Source organism: Chelonia mydas, chromosome 11, assembly GCF_015237465.2.
Source record: "Chelonia mydas isolate rCheMyd1 chromosome 11, rCheMyd1.pri.v2, whole genome shotgun sequence".
Taxonomy (NCBI): Eukaryota; Metazoa; Chordata; order Testudines; family Cheloniidae; genus Chelonia; species Chelonia mydas.
In genome coordinates this window covers 61,498,443-61,519,373 of record NC_051251.2, presented here as the reverse complement: position 1 = coordinate 61,519,373, position 20,931 = coordinate 61,498,443, and the positions used below count along the sequence as shown (strand labels likewise).

At 44.2% G+C, this 20,931-nt stretch overlaps 1 protein-coding gene across 5 annotated transcripts in view; it reads right to left on the bottom strand.

Moving 5' to 3' along the window:
• Window positions 1-20,931, bottom strand: part of NRP2 (neuropilin 2) — a 121,938-nt gene that overhangs the window by 3,886 nt on the left and 97,121 nt on the right. For 3 of the 5 annotated variants that reach the window (XM_037912001.2, XM_037912000.2, XM_043524955.1), the window contains exon 16: window positions 2,057-2,125. In XM_037912001.2, coding sequence (XP_037767929.1) covers window positions 2,057-2,125 — 69 coding nt within the window. Of the gene's footprint in view, window positions 1-2,056; window positions 2,126-2,753; window positions 19,212-20,931 lie in introns of those variants that run through there. The other 2 variants (XM_037912002.2, XM_037912003.2) reach the window with 1 other exon arrangement.

The following is a 20,931-nucleotide window of genomic DNA, read 5'->3' as shown; positions in this document are numbered from 1 at the left end:
AAAAAAAAAAAATTGTATTTTTTAGGAACTTAGATGCAACTTGAATGGCACATATACAGTAATAGGACAGCATACATTTAGTAACAAGGGGCCTGTTTTTATATAACCACTTTTTTTTTAACCATACCACATTTTAAGTCCTTGAGAAATAAACAGAGAAGGTGTTAAGCAGCATCACTATAAACTTTCCCATACTAAGTACATCTGACTTGACTGAAAGGACTCTTCATCTATAGAAAGCACTCTTCCCACAGGGCCTTATCCTGCACCACTGGTGTCAACAGGAGCTTTATTATTTGTCAATGGGCACAGGATCAGGCCCATACGTCCTATGCAATGTCACTGTTGGGTTTCACTGAAGGCAAGACTGTCACTTGTAACAACAATTGCGGTACATTTCTATCAGTGACTGAGACAACAATACTTACAGAGCACTTTGTGTTCAAAACCCTGTATGGACACACATTTGTTAATTCACACAACATTCCCTGTGATGCCGGGGGATAAGTATTATTATCCCAAGGCTGCCCAAGGAGGCCTTCCAGACTTCAAACCCTGTGCTCAGGTGAACTTTAGTCATAGGCTCCACAAAGCCATAAGGGGCAGATTCTCAGGGGCCGTGAGCTGGCTTCAGTGGAACTATGCTGATTCACCGGTTGAAGATCTGGCCCGTTATTTTGATAATCTTCCCTACATTATAAACTCTGGAAACAGGGGAGGGTGGACTGGTTTGGGGGGAAAATGGCCAAACCTCATCCCAAATCCTGAAACGAATCCCTAATAATTTTTGAAAATTTGTAAAGTTCAATTATATTTAAGACCGAGCTCTCCCTGCCTGAAGGGGCGTCTCCTTCCTTTGCTGAAATCCACCAACAACCTCTCAGCAATTCTGCCAGTGTCTCTTAAACTGGGCCGGCTGCTGTCTTAATTGTAATACTCTGCAGATCTCAAAGTATTTTACTAAGGAGAGAAGAATATTATTACCCCCTACTTTGGAGAGGGGGGAACCGAAATACAGAGAGATTGATGACTGGCCCAAGGCCACACAAAGAGCCAGTAGCAGAGTTGAACTAAAACTCAGCTCTCCTGATGCCCAGTCCTTTGCTGTGACCACTACACCACACCGCTGCTTCAAATTTTGTAAGCAATGTACACTGCTCCTAGTTCAGAGCAGAGGTAATGCATTCTAAACAAGCTGTGATCTGGGGGAAGAGCTGGAGCATGTGAGATTTTAACAGACCAGCCATTCAGAACCCACCCGATATACCAGTGGCTCTCAATCTTTCCAGATGACTGTATCCCTTTCGGGAGTCTGATTTGTCTTGTGTACCCGCAAGTTTCACAAAAGCACACTATTACTGAAAAATTGTTTACTTTCTCATTTTTAACCGTATAATTATAAAATAAATCAATTGGAATATAAATATTATACTTACATTTCAGTGTATAGTATATAGAGCAGTTAAAAACAAATCATTGTAATAAATTTTAGTTTGTACTGACTTCATTAATGCTTTTTATGTAGCCTGTTGTAAAACTAGGCAAATATCTAGATGAGTTGATGTGCCCCCTGGAAGACCTCTGTGTACCCCCAGGGGTACATGTACCCTTGGTTGAGAATCACTGTGAGAGACAGTGTCACGCCTGACAGTCTATCCTCCCAATGATGGTTTATTACCAAATATAGAGAGTCAGTTTGGGACTGGGGAAAGGGAGTTGAGGGGTAAGATGTTTTCTTAAGGGCTGTTAGGATCAGGAAGGGGGAGCTGAGATGAATGGGTCCCTTGGGGATTGGAAGACGTAATAATTAGAGATAGGCATGAACCAGAATCCCAGATTCCAAACGTTCCCTATCTCTGGGATCTTTAATTGAGTTTTGCAGCTTGCCCTTATCTCTGTAGAGGTCCAAAGTATTGGATTCAAATACTCCTGTTCTTGAGGAAAGTTCAGCTCCACATGCAAAAATTGTGGATTGTACCCTTCTCTAGTAATAGTAGACTGTGATAATACAACATAAGCTTCCCCCTAAATTGTCTGCATGACATTTTATACTCACCGTCTTCATTGTCATCGCCAATGTCTTGCCCGGGGATTGCAAAGCCATCCTCTAACCTTGGGAAGTCCACTAGAATGACAAGACACGGTTTTGGAGTATTGAAAACAGTCACTTTGTCATGAGACCTGCCAGGTTTGAACTATTGCAAAAGTTTCCACAGCTATGGCCAAAGCCAGTGAATAATCTTGCGTGTACAACAGAACAGGTGCTTCATGGTACATCACATCACATTTTTTCCCCACTAAATGACCAGCTTTTAAGAAAACGAAACAGAGGAAAAAGAAAGAAGCCAGATAATCTGAATACCATTGAAATATTGTCATTACTGTCTTCATAATGGCCATAACTCATTATTAACATGGTCATGGGTATTCTACTTATAACTTTCAATAATATCTTAGTGCCCATCATTAGTTGCCATTAATAGTAGATCCATTTAACACACTCTACATTTCATCATCCCACATACATCTTAGTGGACACAAAGCCCCAATGACCCACTTTCTCTTTGGTTTCCAATAAATTCGCAGTAATTTAAGGAAGTCATGTATCATCATTACAAGTTTTAATGTAAAAGCTGGTTGAGACAGAGTGAGACAGGGAGATTTGTAACTGGGTGTCCATATTCAGGCATTTATGCTAACATATCTCTGATCCAAACGCCTTTTAGTGGTGATATTTCTTTTTATTGTTCAGCATAGATCAAACCCTACTAACCAAATGTGCTTGCCACAGTCGGAGTAGAGCTAAGTTACTTTGCCGTGCAATCTTTCCAGTATTAGCTCTATTCCAGGATAAATGCCTTTGTATTTAAACTTGCCTACATTTTTCAAAACTAGCTCTGATTTTTGGATGCCCACCTGGAGACACTTAAAGAAGATCAAGCTTGCTGAGGGCCCAGCTTTCTGAAAATCAGACTCCTACAAAGTGTCTCAAGTTGCACACTCCAAAAAGAGACACTTTTGAGAATATAAGCTACTGTTGTGTATCTCACACGAGTTGCAAAAGAAGAAAGAGATCAATGTAATTTTAAAAAATCACCTAAAATGACAAGGCCAAAGAAGTGTAGTGTGCCTAAAAAGCAACGTCTAAGGGCCTTTCCAAAAATTGCAGGCTCCTGATTAAACCTAAATTAATGTGTTTGCCATGAGACTGTTACACAGGTGCCTCTGTTCAGAAATTTGTATCGGGGTCTACTGTTTTCAAGAACTCCAGCTTAATACTATTCATTTAGTGAGTTAGGGCAATTTATATCGCAGCATGACTACGCTTGACAAGAAGGGGAAAAAGACATACACACATCCATTGAGTAGTTTGAACTGTTACCCCATCAACACTTATCAAGAGGGAAAGAACTTCAGTGCCTTAGAAAACACAATCAATAGTCTATCCATCACTGCCTCCATGTGCATTAGCCTAGAAGCCTGGGTGTATATCAGCAGCACTGTCCCCCTCAAGAGCTCCTCCTCTCTGTCCCAAACCGACCCCTAGATTCCCACCACGCCATCAAAGCCCCACCATCGTTCTGGTTAAGGAGAGACTGGGTGCAATTCTCCTTCCGAACACATCAATGTTGCTCCTACAGGGCCAAATGAGTAAGTGTTGAGATGCTCAATGTTGGGGTGCCTTAAAGAGGCCAGAATTACTGAGCACTCACCCTATGTAAAACAGGCTTCTTTAAAGGCAATATGAGAAAAGGGAGCTCACTGGGCCATTAAGCAGCATGAGGCATGCCTTCCTTCAAGGGCCTGGTGGGCCAAATTCACTGCAGGTGTAAGTAGTTTGTTCCACTGTCTCTCCTCATAGTTCCTGGCCTCTTCAGGAGAAATGAATCCAGAACTGGGAACTTAACAGTGGGTGTTTACATGGGAAAGCACCACCACTACTAGGCCACTGTGGCAATCCTGCCAAGAATGTTCAGTACCACCATCATTATCGTCAGTGCAATGAGCTCCACATCGAAATGGTGTCATTTATTGGGCACCATGGCTTTAAATAGAAAGCTCCTGCCTGGAGAGGTCACAGAATGCAGAGAGAAGGAGTACTTGTGGCACCTTAGAGACTAACCAATTTATTTGAGCATGCCACAAGTACGCCTTTTCTTTTTGCGAATACAGACTAACACGGCTGTGACTCTGAAACCTGTCAGAATGCAGAGAGGCACTTCTAGACGGTAATTCAGATGCTCTGTTTGAATCAGGCATAAAGGGAGGGTGAGAGACCTGGATGGAACAGAAGTATCTACGTTCCCCAGCCTTTGGGCCTGATCCCAGAACCTACTAAAGTCAATGGGAGTTTTTCATTGACTTCACCGGGCTTTGGATCAGGCACCTTATTAGCAGGAAACAATAACACAGACTGAAAAGCCTGTGAGTTTGGGATTTAACTTTCATAGCATAAGGATATAGAATGGAATGGTTCACCTATTTACAGGTCTCTCACTCCAGACCTAGAGATAAGCCCAATATAAAACCTCAGGTCCAAATCACCTAAACTTTGGAGGAGATCAGATCTAATGTTTTGCAGCTGGAGTTGATGCAGATTTGAGCTCTATATGCTCAGACTAGGCTGAACTTAGATCTTTGAGGTGGTGGCTCAGCAGTACTTCAGCTCCCAAGGAAAGATTGGAGACTGATTGCAGTGTCCTTAACACTGGTGTTAATGCTATTATTTTCCCACATAGTCATTAGCATAGCATTTCCCTTCACCCTCATTATTCAAGTAGTTAAAAATGTTTCTTTTAATTTTCAAGTGAAGATGGGAATACGAACACAGAAGGGACCGCTTCTGTCCCTCATAATGATCAGTGATGAATGTAGAGAGAGAGAGAGACCCAATAAATTGAGCTGAGGCCCTGCTATCAGTAGCTTTTCAAAAAAGAAGGAGCAAGTTCACCTGATTTCTGAGCACTTCTGGGACTTGACCCACCCAGATGGAAACCTTTTAGGATCTGAAGAACTGCCTGAGGGCCTCGTGCAAGTATTTGGAATTGTTCATGTACAAAAATCACTCAGAAAGTACTTCAAGCTAATCATCAAGCAGGAAACAAGAGGTCAAATTCTGCTGTCAGTTTCACCCATGCAACCATTTTGAAAACATAGATAGCATGAGCATAAATTAAGCTAGCATTTGGCCCACGGCCTGGAAAGGGAATCGCTGGACTCCACTGAGGCAGCAGAGTAGATGCCTGCCTCAGGCTCTTCCAAAGGCTATTCATTTTGTCCAAAAACGCATTAGAAACTCAACTCTGTTTTAGAGTAACAGCCGTGTTAGTCTGTATTCGCAAAAAGAAAAGGAGTACTTGTGGCACCTTAGAGACTAACCAATTTATTTGAGCATAAGCTTTCGTGAGCTACAACTCACTTCATCCGATGAAGTGAGCTGTAGCTCACGAAAGCTTATGCTCAAATAAATTGGTTAGTCTCTAAGGTGCCACAAGAACTCTGTTTTAGTTTCTTCTCAACTAGCTTTGGTGAGCAGGACGGAACTAAAAGTGTATCGGGTAATCAACACTTTTGAAAGAACATCAATTTTCCAAGCCTTAAAGGGAGAACTGAGCACTGGGGAAAACTTGAATAAAGAGAACGTTTATACAAAAAGCTATTTACTCTGCTAGCAATTGTCTCTATTCCCTTTGCTAATATTGCTGATATTTGTGTTTGAAGAGCTTTCTCCCACACAATCCATTTCCTCTTTCAGCATAGTCCTGTAGCAGAGCCAGGATCCTCTATTTATCACACAGCATTCTATTGCCATCAACTTGTTTGTGATGTCATGTATCTGCTCCAATGCACTGTCTATGGACGAAACCAAAAAAACCCTTCTTTTTTCCATACCAAGTAATTAGCAAAATCAGCCTTGGCTGTTTGGTGGCCCGTGGCGCTGAGACCACTAGACTCACATCCAGTTCCTAGCAGCTATGCGCTCCCATCGCAGAAAACAGCCCTGCATTTGGCATAAATTAGCACCTTTGTTGACAAGTCTCAGCACAGATGTGAAGACCTGGGTGGGCCATAAAAACTGACCCCTTGGACGTACTCCCTCTGTCAGGTTCAAGGCACGTTGTCAGAACCATGACCTGCCCAAGTGTTGTGCCACGCCCGTCATGTGCATAAACAGGATTTAATTCACCTCTCCTGTGCATAAACAGAAGGCTTTCATTCTTCAAGGGCTGTCCATCTGCTAGCTTTCACATGTACTCAATTTACTTGAAAATTTTAAATGAAAAAATCATTAAGGAAAGTTATGCAAGAAAGTTAAGTGAAACTCTATTTAAGTATGATGCATTTGAAAGCTTTGCCCGGTGTGAAAGGCCCTTTTTAAGAAAAATGTGTTAAATTATGGCTACGAACCTCCAGCTATTCACGCTGAAAAGCAGTAAAGATGAAGCCAACGTAAGTGATGGCTTTCGAAATGGCCGGATGCCTAGCAGAGACGGTTATCTATTGTATCTGAGATCACTGCCAGCAAGCTAAAAGGCTAATTTATGAATCCTGAAAAAGGAAGATGAGGAGGTTTTAATCAATGTAGTTGAAACATCTTAAATAGAATGAACATACCAGCTCAAGACATGGGGCTAGCAGGACAGAGGTTGGTATTTTCAGAGACATTAGGAGGCTAAATGTACATTGCTTTAAAAAAGTGACTGACCATAATGATTGCAGGGGATGTGACATAGGAGGTAATGTGCTGACCTTTTTTGCTGCTTTTGCTCAGATTGGGCTTACGTTGTATGTGAAAACAGCATAGAGATGTCAGTGTAGTCTGGAGCCAATATGCATGTGTATGTCTCAGTCAGTGTGCTGGGTAAATGGCTTTAAGCCCACCCAACCAGCCCCGCTTTGGTCTATGAAGTTCGGTTTCAGTGCAGTGGCATTGTTGAGGGAATGACACTTGTTCACAACACCTGACATCTCAAAACCAGCATGCCTACCTACAACATAGGCCACAACAGAACCACGCTCAGTAAATTTTGCATCACACCCATACATTTCTCTCTAGGGGGCCTGTTTCTATGTCTAGAAGGCCAGTTTTCCAGACCTCAAATCATTCTTCTAGCTATTTTCTGAACTCTTTCCAATTTGTCAACATCCTTTTTGAAGTGTGGACGCCAGAACTGGACACAGTGTTCCAGTAATGGTCTCACTAATGCCCTATACAGAGTTAATATTACCTACCTCCTCTCATTTGATATTCCTCTGCTCATGGATCCAATGTTTGCATTTCCTTTCTTAGCTACAACATTGCCTTGGGAGCTCACAATCAGTTAGACCTCAACTTGACAGGCTGCTTTCCCTGTGGAACCCTACTGGTGCTCTGAGGATGGGTTCCCAGAACATGGGCTCACAATGTAGCAGTGTCATGATGCAAACACTACTATTTCGCAAGGCAGGAAAGCTTCCAGGTTCACTGACCTTTGCACGTCGTCAGAACCTGAGCTGCTTTGGGTTTGTCTGCTCCCAAATACTACAGCTGCCATGTACATGACACACTTTACTTAGAAGAACCTTGTAGGGATTTTGTAGACATCAGACTGAGGTGAGCTGCCCGAGCTCTGTGACGGTGATTCATATATAACTCCAGTTTTTCATTGCATTTCACTCATCAGTGATGTATGCAAAGGTCTATTTCTTTTCTTTTTTTTTAAGAAAGTATCTGAATTACTCTAGTTTATTTTGCATTCTTGGTGTACTTTGAAATCTGATCGAATCCCAAAGTGATCGCCTAAGATAACAGCACACGATTTGCTGACACAGTGCACTGGGAATTTCCCCAAAGAAAGAAATCCACCTACATACGCATCACGTCCACTTACACACTTATCACTACCCCATCCGCTGGAGAGACAACATGTTGAGTGGGCAGCAGAGCCTGAGAGCAATTGTAAATGAGTGATTATAATGCAGTGTTGGTGACCAGAGAGACTGAGTACCACCATGTGACCAAACAATAATGCACAGTACAGCTTGATATATTAAACTCGTACATGCATGGACACTCAGGGTTAAAGTTGTCCTGCCCACCTGGGAACTTTTATTGCCTCAGCCATTTAAAACAGAGCCATTTCTTTTAAAAATATTTAGAGGAATGATCTGAAGCCCTACAGTTTACAAGTGTTTTGGGCCAATACTCTCTTGCCTTAGTAGGAATGTGGATCATGCCAGTATTTTAAAAAAGGGAGAGCTGGGCAATATAATGTGGGGACCAGCCTTGTGCTAGCAGAAAAATGGACTATCATAGGCTACTGTAATATTTTCATAAAGGAAAGGCTGGAAATGTACTGCAGAGAATAATCCTTGCATTGGCAGGAAATGGACTAACTGACCTACAACAACTATCTTTGGAATGTCAGTTGCCTTTGTGTTTTTGGTGTTTGCTAGGTCTGCGTTACATTTACTAAGGAGGTAGTGTTGCCTAGTGGACAGAGTAGTGGCCTGGAACTCAGGAGACCTCTGTCTTAGTCCCAGCTCTGCCACCATCCTATGAGGGATGCAAGTCACCTCCCTCCCTGGAAATGGAGATAATGATACTGACTTCCTTTGTAAGCACCGTGGGGTCTATGGATGCCCAGTGCTATGTATAAGCTAGGCATTAGTAGTAGTGGTATCGATTAAGGGCCTGATTCAGGAAAAGCAGCCCAGGTCAGCAAAGCTTAAAGTTAAATACACCCTTATGTGTTTTGCTGACTAGAGTTGGGGTAGAATGTGTGCTTAAGTATCTTCCTGACTCAGGTCAGCAGGAGGGAAGCTAACATAGAAGCTTTTAAAGGTCATCACTACCAGCACTCTTCTATCTGTCATTTCCATGAACCCATAAGCTCAGCGCCACTGTATCTACGCATTGCAACGCCTTTGGTCCTCTGCTATGAATGTCGCACATTACTGGGTGATATCATATAATCTCTATGGTTCTTTACACATAGAGTGCAATACTAGAACGAGGCACACAAGACCACACTGCAGAAATATGTCCCCCAAAGGCCTGTAACATTGTGTAATGTTGGGTGGTCTAGATTCCATATAAAGCAGGGCACCAGTATTTGCATGCCATATCAAAAATGCTGTCGAGAAAACTAGAACTTCTCTGTCCATAAGGAATAAGGGCTCAACTTTTAACATCCTTTTAACGAGCCTTTTACTTCCTTCAATTGTTTATTTCTAGCTCTTTTTTTTAAATAGCAGAATAACAACTCAAATGTACGTCGTTTTGTTTTGTTGTCGTGAAGCAGCCCACCTTGCCATTGCTTCATTTCGCTTCCCCACTGCAGTGTTGTCTCTATAGATGTGATCACCAGATGCTTGTGAGGTGGATAGGTCCCAATGTGAGCGAATGGAAAAACACTTCACAAACACACGCACCGCATGAAGGGTTACTATCTCATATGCTTAGTAGCTGTTTTTCAAAATGATGTATCCGCACCATTTCCAAACAATTTTCCCCCCAAACACTAAACACACTTAATTTACACACAGACTAAATCCCTGCCCAATTTTAAAGGAGAGCTGTGTTTTGGATAGAGCTTAACATAAAAGGAAAAAAGCCCCTAGTATCAGCTTGACCGTCTTGCTTGGTATTGTAACTCCTGTACTTTGTATTTAAAGCACCTCCCAGGAAGCCCTGGTTTGGGACTAAGCTCAGAGCTCAGAAAGGGATCATAGAATCATAGAATAACAGAGTTGGAAGGGACCTCTGGAGGCCATCTGGTCCAGCCCCCTGCCCAGAGCAGGACCAATCCCAACTAAATCATCCCAGTTAGGTCTTTGTCAAGCCTGACCTTAAAAACTTCTAAGGAAGGGGATTCCACCATCTCCCTAGGTAACGCATTCCAGTGTTTCACCACCCTCCTAGTGAAAAAGTTTTTCCTAATATCCAACCTAAACCTCCCCCACTGCAACTTGAGACCATTACTCCTTGTCCTGTCATCTGCTATCACTGAGAATAGCCTAGATCCATCCTCTTTGGAACCACCTTTCAGGTAGTTAAAAGCAGCTATCAAATCCCCCCTCATTCTTCTCTTCCGTAGACTAAACAATCCCAGTTCCCTCAGCATCTCCTCATAACTCATGTGTTCCAGTCCCCTAATCATTTTTGTTGCCCTTCGCTGGATTCTCTCCAATTTCTCCACATCCTTCTTGTAGTGTGGGGCCCAAAACTGGACACAGTACTCCAGATGAGGCCTCACCAATGTCGAATAGAAGGGAACGATCACGTCCCTCAATCTGCTGGCTATGCCCCTACTTATACACCCCAAAATGCCATTGGCCTTCTTGGCAACAAGGGCACACTGTTGACTCATATCCAGCTTCTCGTCCACTGTCACCCCTAGGTCCTTCTCTGCAGAACTGCTGCCTAGCCATTCGGTCCCTAGTCTGTAGCGCTGCATTGGATTCTTCCGTCCTAAGTGCAGGACTCTGCACTTGTCCTTGTTGGATGGGGCGCATGACAGTGTATGTCACTATGGACACACCTATACAGCAGCTGGAGGAGTATTTCCCGGCTTGGCTAGACGTGCACGCACTAGCTCTGCCCCAGTTAGCATGTTAAAAATAGCCATGTGGCCATGGTGGCACAGGGGGGAGCTTGGGCTTGCTGCCCAAGTATGTACATAGGATGTCGGATGGGGTGGTACTTGGGTGGCTAGCCCTCCCCACCACCTGTGCTGCTGCAACCACGCTGCTGTTGTTTGCACGGTAGCTCGAGCAGAGCTAGCTTCGGTATGTCACCCAGGCTGGGAATTACACCCGTCAGCTGCTGTGCAGATGGATCGAGAGGCACATTCTCCTGCTCTTGCTGTGTGCTACGTTCTGAATCCATGTGAACCTCAGGGTCAGTTTGCGTTTTCAGTTAAATATAGATAGAGGGATTTTCGCTAAAAAAGAAAAACTAAAGAATGGTGATTCAGAAAGAAAGGTGCAAGGATAAACAGGAGGGGACAAGAGCACGGAGGAAGTAGAGTCATATCCCTCTTTCTTCAGAAAGCTTCCTCCCTACGGCCTCAGCCTGCTCCCATTGAAGTTAATCTCAAGAGTCCCGACCATTTCAATGGTATGGGATCAGGCCTCCAGACAGGGGGTTGGTCATACATTTTGGTCCCTAACAGATTGGCATGGGAAGCAATAAGAACAAAGTGGATGTGAGAGATTCAGCAATGATGTCATGCCAGGGCTGACTTTAGCAGTTATGTGGCAAACGAAGGGCCCCCCCTCCCCATCATTAGAGTCTTAAGTGGTTCCACATAAGCTCCTGGAAGGCTTCTGATTTTTGCATATCACCAATGAAAGCTGCGGTGAAATGATGCAGATTGCAGATGTGTCTAATGATGAGCAGACGTACCAACATCTGTGCTATGCTACCCAGTGTTGGAATATCGCTTGACTGTCTCCTGCCCTGGTGTGCACACGCACAAATCGTATAATCAGAAACTGCCTGGTCTCCTGAGGCGACACGACCAGATGGCTAACAGATATTTTGCTCTCACTCCTTCTAATGTACAGAGTAAGCAACAGACTATGCTGCTGTTGTGCCCCTGGTGCCGCTGTGCTTAGCTATCTAGGCAGCTGGCTGAGCGAAGTGATTCCTAATGGAGCCCTTCCCGTGCAGGTCACTGGTTCAACGCCATCCCAGGGCGGTGATCAGGGAAAGTTGTTTCCAATCTGATGTCCGTTGTGCAGTTAGTTGCCCACGTGACAAAACACAACTCTTTACGTTGGTGCTGCCGGTTGTCATTTCCGGCCGAATGTTGAATGTGTGTGGAGACCGACCTATCATCTCACACTGACAGGTGCTCCCTGCAGAACAGGGCCGAGCCGCATTGGCAGGGCAGACTGAAGATAGCTCGGCCACGTTTGGTGGCTAGAGCTGCCAAGCCACCACCTTTCATGAACACTAAAAAGGGTGAGGAGAAAAGAAAGGAGCTGCTCTGCTTCCTCTTGATCTTTTTATCTCCCTCCTTCTTGCCGTTGTTTTGGATAATGGGTATTGACGCTATCCCTCAAACTGGCAGTCACTTCTGGGATTGCTATCAGCGTCACCGAAGACACTGACGGAAGTGCTGTGGCCAAGAGCCAGGATGCTGTCTAGCTTCTGGTCCCTGCCTGGAGTCTTTGAGCCTGATTCTGCTGCCACTTATTCTGGTGTAAATCAGGAAAAGCTGTGCTGAAGTCTTGTAAGCCTGGCAGTGCAAAACCAGTGTCAAGGAGAGCAGACTCTCACCTCCTCAGTTCACAGCTCAGGAAAAGCACATGTATCCTATCACACGAGAAACAAAATCCAATTATTGATGCTCTCTGCTATATGCACTCCTGGGGGAGCTGCCCAGAAATCAGTGGTGTTCTCCCAGCAAGACATTTGGCCCAGTGTGTGTCCAGTCATGTTGCTGACTGACTAATTATTGCACCTTCTGGATCTTGTGCAAGTCTTCATCTAAGTCACACCCTCAATGTGAAGGGGTAGCCCAAGAAGGAAGCAGCCCAGAACTTTCAACAGCACAGCCCACGATTTTTTTCTTCTTTAATGCTGTGATTTGTTGCTGCTTCTTTTGTCCTGTCCTACAATGAGTAGAATATTCAGGCAGATGCACACTTACTATGCATGGTGTCTGTACCTATTGTCCTTAGCACAATGGAGCTTCAGCCTACAGGTGCTTCCATCATACAAATACAATCATCAAATACCTTGGCTTCACTTTGGTGTCCAGAGTCACCCGTAAAGGCTGATTACTGTGAACATACTTTTCTGGCATAAATATGATCCTTCACAATTAATCACAGAGCAATCAAAAGCTATTGTCAGAATTGCCATACAATGGCACTCTCAGCAAAGAGGCCAAGCACAGAAAACACCCATGCAGTGATTCATTGGTGGCTAAACAGGCCGTTTCAGCCTCCAAGATAGTTAATCTGGTCTGTTTCACAGGCAACAAATGCACCAAAGAAACTCACCCACCTTGTCCCTACAAATGGAACTATTTTAAATTAGAGGAAAAACTAAGTAAGTACTTACATATTGTATACACAGAAACAGTCCCACCAGTATACGAGCATTTAAATGAACCTTTCTGGCCATAGTTTTGAGTGACGTGTACAGACAGTGGTTTTGCTTCTGATCCACTTACACTTGTCAACTCCACTTAGCTTAGATTTAGACCAACATGGAAGCCTAGCACTTCAAAATTCTAATTGTCCTGCAGGTTGAATTCCATTGAATAACCTTGAGTTCCTGTAAAAGCAAGCAAACCAAAAAAACCTCCCTCCTGTCCTGAAGGACCAGTGGGATTTTAAGGACCAGATCTTCAGCTGGTATAAACTGGCCTAGCCAACAACCAATCAGACCCTGGTCCCTAAGTTAACTACCTAGTTGTTTTGTAGCTAAGATAGCTTTATGTATTGGAACTTAACCACTTGCCTTAAATCACCTGTGTTCTTTGATGCTACAGAAGAGTGAGTTGCTTTTCCTCAAGCATATATATGGGTGCCTTGTGTGACCAGCTGCTATATTACTCATACTACAGGACTGATACTGAAGCTGAGAACTGAACTCCATGAACCTATTGCAGTTATTCTCCTAAGGCCAGGTCTACACTAGAGAACTAGGTTGGTTTAACTATGTTGTTTGGAGTTTAAAAAATCCACCCCCTTGAGTGGCGTATTTAAGTGGACAGCGCTAGGTTGATGGAAGAATTAGTCTGGTGACCTAGCTACCTCCTCTGGGGGAGGTGGATTATCTGCGCTGATGGGAGTCGCCCCTTGGCATAGGTAGTGTCTACACTGAAGCACTACTATAGTGTTTAAAGTGTAGGCAAAGCCCTGCGTCACTAACACAAGCCCCTCAAGTCTTCCTTCAATCATGCAACGACTGATTGTATTTCGTTATCTGTCAGCACGCTCAGGGTATGTCTCCAGGAGTACAGCTCCAGGTTACATCCACAAAGGTGTGGTTATGATGACAAAGATACTCACAATCACTTTGTGTATATAACTGCGGAGGCTGCCTCTGGGCCTTCTGCCTATTGCACAATAGACATGAGCTGCTTCCATTCTTTGCTCTAAAAGAAGGGAATGCTGCATATTGGAACGCTGATCCTTCACTGTTCAGCTGGCCCTTCCCAGGAAAGCTCTACCGCAGAGGTAGTCAATTATTTTTTGTCAAGGGCCAAATTTCTTGGTCAAGGTACGGGCAATGTCTAGATTCCAGAGAAAATAATTAAAAAACCCTCCAATAATAACGATAAGTAAATAAAAAGATTGCAGAGTCCATTCAAAAGCATCTGGTGGTCTGGATTTGGCCCGCAGTTTGCCTGTTGACCACCCCTGCACTACCCTTTTGAGATTGCTTTTTAGGGATGAACTCAGTGCTTCATATTTACTGCTGAAGAGAGCTTACTGGAATTGCACGTACGCTTTGTTTTTTGCAATCGTGCTAATTTTGGCTGTTTGTGCATGACATGCTCCCCATCCAGCCTGTATGTGCTCCTGTTTCAAGCTTGGTCAACTTGTGTGTGAAGTATATAAGGCGTAATTAACCCCCGAACTACCCCTCCCTTTTCATTTGCTTACTTAAAGATTTTTGCTCATAGTGAGACCGTCAACATTTTCTCTCCCGCTCTCTTTTTTGTGCATGTTTGTTTTGCATTTTGCTTGGATGGTCACTGAAGTGTACGAAATGCAAATTATGAGTGTTGGCGTGCCAGTGATCTGCACAATTAAAGCAAAAAAAAAAAAAAGGTCTACAGCTCTTCAGCTATGCTTATATTTGTACAGCCACAGCAAGAGGACAAAATTTGAACTCTGAATTCTTTGATTTTGGCCTGAAATCCAAGTAAATCCAGGAAGTGCCATTGCAAAGCTACATGAATGTCAGACTGAAGCTTAATGCCGAAGGAAAATAAATATATACATAAATGTTCTCTTTAGAAAAAAATAGAACTGGCTTCAAAATAGATTTTAAATCAGAGGCCTAGCTGCTGGCTCTTCTGAGACAGTGTAAGACGCACAGGCCAACATAAAGGCCAGGGAAAGGAGAAATACTACACCAGAGTCATCTGTATTAATCCTCGGGCTTTCTACAGTGCAGCTGGGCCCCTGCTTCCCAATGTGGGTAGACAGACACGCGGTCGCTCTGCTGGAGCTAGAGCGCTAACAACAGCAGAGTGGCTGCAGTGGCTCAGGCTAGTCACCCACATACGTACCGAGGGTCTCCAGGCTTGGGTAGCTAGCCCAAGCTGCCCTGGTCTCGCTGCTATTTTTTAGCTGCTAGCTTAATCAGAGTGAGAGTATCTACGTCTACCTGAGCTGGAAATTCCGCCTCCCAGCTGCGGCATGGATGTACCCTAAACCCCAGGGCTGCTGAGCGCCTCTTCTTTTGTACTGGGGTGGCTCTCCTGAGCCATCACCCTACTACGCCGGCAACACTGCTATTTTTAGCAAGCTAGCTCAAGCAGAGGTACATCTCTGTGAGCTGAGAATCACCCCCCACCTTCCTGGGGCTCCAGTCAGCTGCACTGAAGGCAACTGCGCTGTGTTGACTGACACTAGCTGACGCTCTGGCCCTCACTACGTATTTTAGCTTTGGTTTAAAATCGTTACATGATGGAGTCCTTTAACTACAAAACGTTACCCCTCACGACCAGAGCAATCTCTACAGTAGCCATCAGCCTCTTTGGGTGCTTTTGAGCACAAAATGCAGAGGGGGGTGGGGGGGTGGTCAAGGTCCTCGGCTGGTGTAAACCGGCGCAATTCAACTGGTGTTAATGGAGTGGTGCCCACAGACCCCAGCAAGGGTCTGGCCCACGCTGCCTTGACCATTTAATTCTAAACACTGTGCCAGTCCACGTGACAAACTCCTGGCAATGGTGAACAAACCGCTGCCACTTTTCTGTACAGCTGACATTCAGAGGAGCAGAAAGGTTTTTTAAAAACCTGTTGCGATTTTCTTTTAATGGTATAGTGTGTGTATCTCGTGTAGGGATTAAGTGCAATTTAGCCAGCTTCCCCTGGGGCACTATGAAATTATAGGTCCCAGGCTTATTTAGCACTTAAGTAACTTTAGCAAAATCCCTAAACAATCATGTGTTGGCTCAGCTGCCCCAAACTCCTAACTAGGAATGGTACAAGAGAGTCTAAAAGCCACTGTTAAGGACCTGATCCTGAGCATAGGGGGGTCAGATTTTCAGCTGATTATAATCTTGGCACACCTACACTGACTTCATGTACACCAGCTGGGGAGCTTGCCATGAGGTTTTTGTTAGTGACTTGAATGGAAGCATAATCAAGCTTTTAGTTGCTAAAGGAAAGAGCCCTACCACTCGGAAGGGAACGTGTAATGAAACGTCAGTTTGCCCAATGTCGTTTTCATAAACAAACAAAGAAACCCTCCCCAGATGTTTGTATAAAAATATCATCCTTTTATTACATTCCACACAATACATCTTTAAAGAGTTTCAAATTTCCACAAGATATTTTCACACACAGGCAACTGCGCGATGCTGGGGATGTCACAGTTCTAGGAAGGGGAGAATTGGGAGTAAAAATCTTTAAGTGATTTTTGTTGTCATCATCTTTGGTGATTTTTATTTTTAACACTGGCCCTCAAATGCTCCTCTCAGATACACCAAAGCACCCTCCCTCACGGCAGGCTTGCCTTGGTGTAGCCAAGAGGAGAATTTTACACAGGGATGTCGTACCAACTTCAGAAATATTACTAGAGGCTTCCCTACCCTATTGAAAACTGTAGGTTTGATCTGAAAACTCAGCAACAGTCTTTCAATGTTTTATGTCCATTGTTATCTATGATAACTTAGCGTTGGGGATATCATAGCAGAAGTGATATGTTCGATCCTGCCAGTGCTACATAATGAAGATGCTCACTAATAAATGACTTCCATGCTGGAAGAAGCTCTCCTAGGGCTCACGTGGTACTGAACGCATCCTGAGAGGTGATGGATGCCCCTGAGTGCCTCCTGACTGCAATGGGAGTGGAAGGCACTTAGTCCCCTGGCCCCCAGGCTTGCAATCCCAGATGTGTGTTAACTCTGCACATCTCTCTCTTTCTAGATGCATCCACTACCACACATGCTCAACGCGGAGAATCAGTTTTAGATGTTGTGCACTTTAAAAACTATCTCCCTACCAAAGCAGCACTGTGTGATGTTACCAACTAAGCGGGCATCTCCAAAATCGGCAGAGTAAACTGCCGCATGCACTGAAGCATGCTACTGACTAAGGCTGGGAAAGAGAGAACAAGAGTGACAATCCCAAGAACGTGCGCCATTGGGGATTGGCTAAGACTCAAGCAGCCCTGATCTCTGTCATGATATGTGCCAACCCTGCGTGCGCAGGACACACTTTCATGATCTGACAGAATGAGCAAGACTGCAGACAGTTAGCAGAACTGTTATCTTTGTTTCTGGGGGCAGAGAGCAGAAAGGGTGGCTGGATGTCTTAATGGGGGGAATCTGATCACTTGCCACAACCGAACATGAAAAAGCCTGAACTGTGTTCCATGGAGGCGCATTCTGCACAAATAGATCAGACTTAATGATTCAAACCACCTTTGCGTGTCATCGCTTGGTAATTTATATAAGGCATTTTCATTGCATTACTTCAGAGCCAATCAATAGGTGGAGGCGTATCTTGGTTTCCATTATTTCTCCTAAGTTAAAGATGCAGCAATATCTGGATTTCACCAGGCCTATCTGCTAGTGTTTTGTTTGCTAGATGTTACTGATGCTCTAAGAAGCAGAACATTAGCAAATGCAAAACTAATTGACATTCTAGAAAGTCAATTAGCCATTTTATGATCCAGCAGCTACGAACTTGGGCAGAGAAAACAGAAGGTAAATTAGACTCGTCTTTTGTAAATTTCTAGTAAAATGACAAGGAAGAGGATTCCCACTTCCCCTGCAAAAAGATAAACATAAAAACATCAGCATCCGGAGTGAGGTTCCTTAAAAAATAAATAAACCTCAGATTCAAGAAACTACAGTATTTAACATCCACCTTAGATCTGCTTTAAGTCTACACATTACTCCAAGGCTGGGTTTAACAGATATAAACTAAACATTCTTTATGAGCTTCTCTGTTATAAGGCAACTTGAAATAGATTCACTTCTGGACAGGGGTGGGGTGGGAGGTGGTTTCCGCTACCAAACAATGGCTGTGTTATGCTGGCTGAAGAAATAATAAGACAGGTCTTAATTTTGAATGGCGATGAACCTCTCTGGATCCTTCCCACCATCCAAGGGGGTCTTTTGGACTGTCCAGCATGGCCTGTTCTTCTCATTATGCACCCGCTGACGTTACGATATGAAATATAAACCCAGCCAAAGCTAGATAAGGCAACAAAAAGCATTGTTCTCTTCCCCAAGTAAACAAATCAGTATATTTATCGCAAATGGTATCCCAGGCCTTCCACAGGGGATAACACATTCCCTGTGTAAGCAGAAGCAATACAAGCAAGTTAAAAAGGGGCCTCTTTTAAATATACATTCAGTCAGTCAGCCTCACACACTCCCATGCACACTTACATACATATATTTATATAGACACGCACATATGCACGCACGCACACCAGCTTCTTGACTTGCCATCAAGTTTCCTTGCAGGTTGCCTACTGGGAGAATCAGTCTTTGAAAATAATAAAGAGGAGCATTCCCTTTCAAAGTGACATGGGCGGGCACTCTCTTCTGGCGATCCAAGCTGCAGCATTAGTTTAGAGGTTGTAAAAGAACAGGAAAGGCTGGGAAAGGTAGGGGACAGGGACAGAGATGTCTAGAGTTCACACAGACGCTAGGTGAGGAGAAAAGTGCAAAAATCGAGGCAACGTATTTGAAGTCTTAAATTTTGTTTTTGTGTTTTGTTCTTGCTCCTGTTCGGCTCTCAGCAGTGCGAGCTGTGGTCTTGCTCTAGTTTTATTGTTAAGGTGGGCTCCACTGCCAAAGGGGCCCCGTTGGTATAGTGGGAGGTTTTGTAGGTGATGGCGTGATCACTCTTCTTGGCCGCATAGCGGAACCGGTGGTAGTGGAGCACAAGGGCCAGCGCGACGGAGACCAGCACCAGAACAGCACCTCCGGCGGCCATAACGTAATACCAGTAGGCTGGGATGGGCTGCACTGACACCGTGTCCACTGTGGGCTCGCTCCCTGGCAGAAGGGTGCCCCCTGGTGGAGAGACATAGAAGAGTGTTGCTAGGTGGGATGCATGCAGACTAATAAAAAGAAACACACATGCTTTCAAGAGTACAGCGCAGCATTAAGTGAGGTTATGTGACCCAGCTCCAGATACGAAACTTCCTCTTTGGGAGAAACACAATTTGGGTGTTTGATGAGCAGACATATTAAAGCGGCTTATTAATTAGCCAACCTGGATTTAAACACAAATTCCAGCTTTTTTTGATATCCAGGGTTTTTTTTTGGTTTTTTTGGAGGGCGGCCTTCCCCAAATCAGCTAGGTCTTGTCTCCACATGACAATTTCTGTCAGGCGAAGACAAAACGTTACAGTTTTAACTGGAGATAGAGTTTCATAGCAAAGCAATAAGGAAGTCGCAATAGAATGCTAGGAAAGAAATCAGAGGGAGAAATATTCTTCATTCTTAAGGGAAAAACAGTGAAAAAGATCTCTCACCCAGGGCGCCCTAGACATCTATACAGAGATGGGACCATTACAGTCATCTAGTTCGACTTCCTGCATAGTACAGGCTGTGGACTGTCACCCAGCCATTCCTGCACCAAGATCACGATCTTCAAACTTTTAGCAAGCCAGGGATGCACAATCCATGCTGCTGAAAACTAAACTACTGTCAGCCACCTGTGTTGCTGAATTCAGTCTGGGGCACTCACTGTTCCTCCATGTTTAAGCCTTTTGGTGCCTGCACAAATCTCACACAAAAAAAGGAAGGGGTGGGGGAGGCATGTATCGTTTTGTGGCCGAGCTATTTGTTTTAAAGGTCATGTCTGGATAATACAGCATACATACGAATACTGTTTTATTGCCAGCCCACGCACACATGCACACATACGTCCTCCAAGAGACTCAGAAGATGCTAAGTGGTATGTTTAGGCTAAAACCCACGTATCTCACTAAAGCAGGGCGGCACTAATGCTCTCGTAACTCTTACTCAGACCGCTCAAATGTTGCTTTTGGAGACAAGTCATATCTAACTGGGGATGCACTTTTGGAATTTATTGATTGGCTGGTCCACGGGCGAGAGTCTCTGAGGAAACTTTCCAGCTCACTTGTTCTGTTGTTGAACAAAGACATTTTAGTATTTCTCTGGAGGCAGCCTGACGCTCGTCTCTTTTTGCTATCGTTTTTGCAATAGAGGGACTCTTCCCACACAGACGGAGCTGCCAGGAGCATCTTAAAGTGGATAGTTTGTGGGCTTCTGTGAATTGGTGTCAACTTATTATTCAGCTCACTGATAATAACTGCTGCTTGGCAACCAGCTCTGTGTCTGTTTTCAGTGCATGCGCAGAAGATTCCAAGGGGAAAACGAAATACTGAAGGATGAGTCCTGCTATGCACACAGCAAGGATGTTTCCCATAACAGTCCCCCCTCCCCCAGGTGTCCTACAAGACGGAGGTGGTGATCTATGTGGTAGGTCTGCAGAATTTTGTTCTGCTCTAGCCTACATAGGAGATCAGTTGCTACTTAGTCACAAAAAGTGATGGGAGTGAAAAACAGGGATCAAAACTACATCCAGAGCGCTTGGTAAAGACTGATAGGGAACATCCTGCTTCTTTGGTGCAGGAGATTGGAAACGACCCACACGTTTGTAATTCCAGGCAAGAAAGAGTCTCCTTTCTCAGAAGAAATGTATGTTCCCCTCCTGATACACACACACTGTCAAACCATCATTAACTGAGCCTCTGTCTCAGCA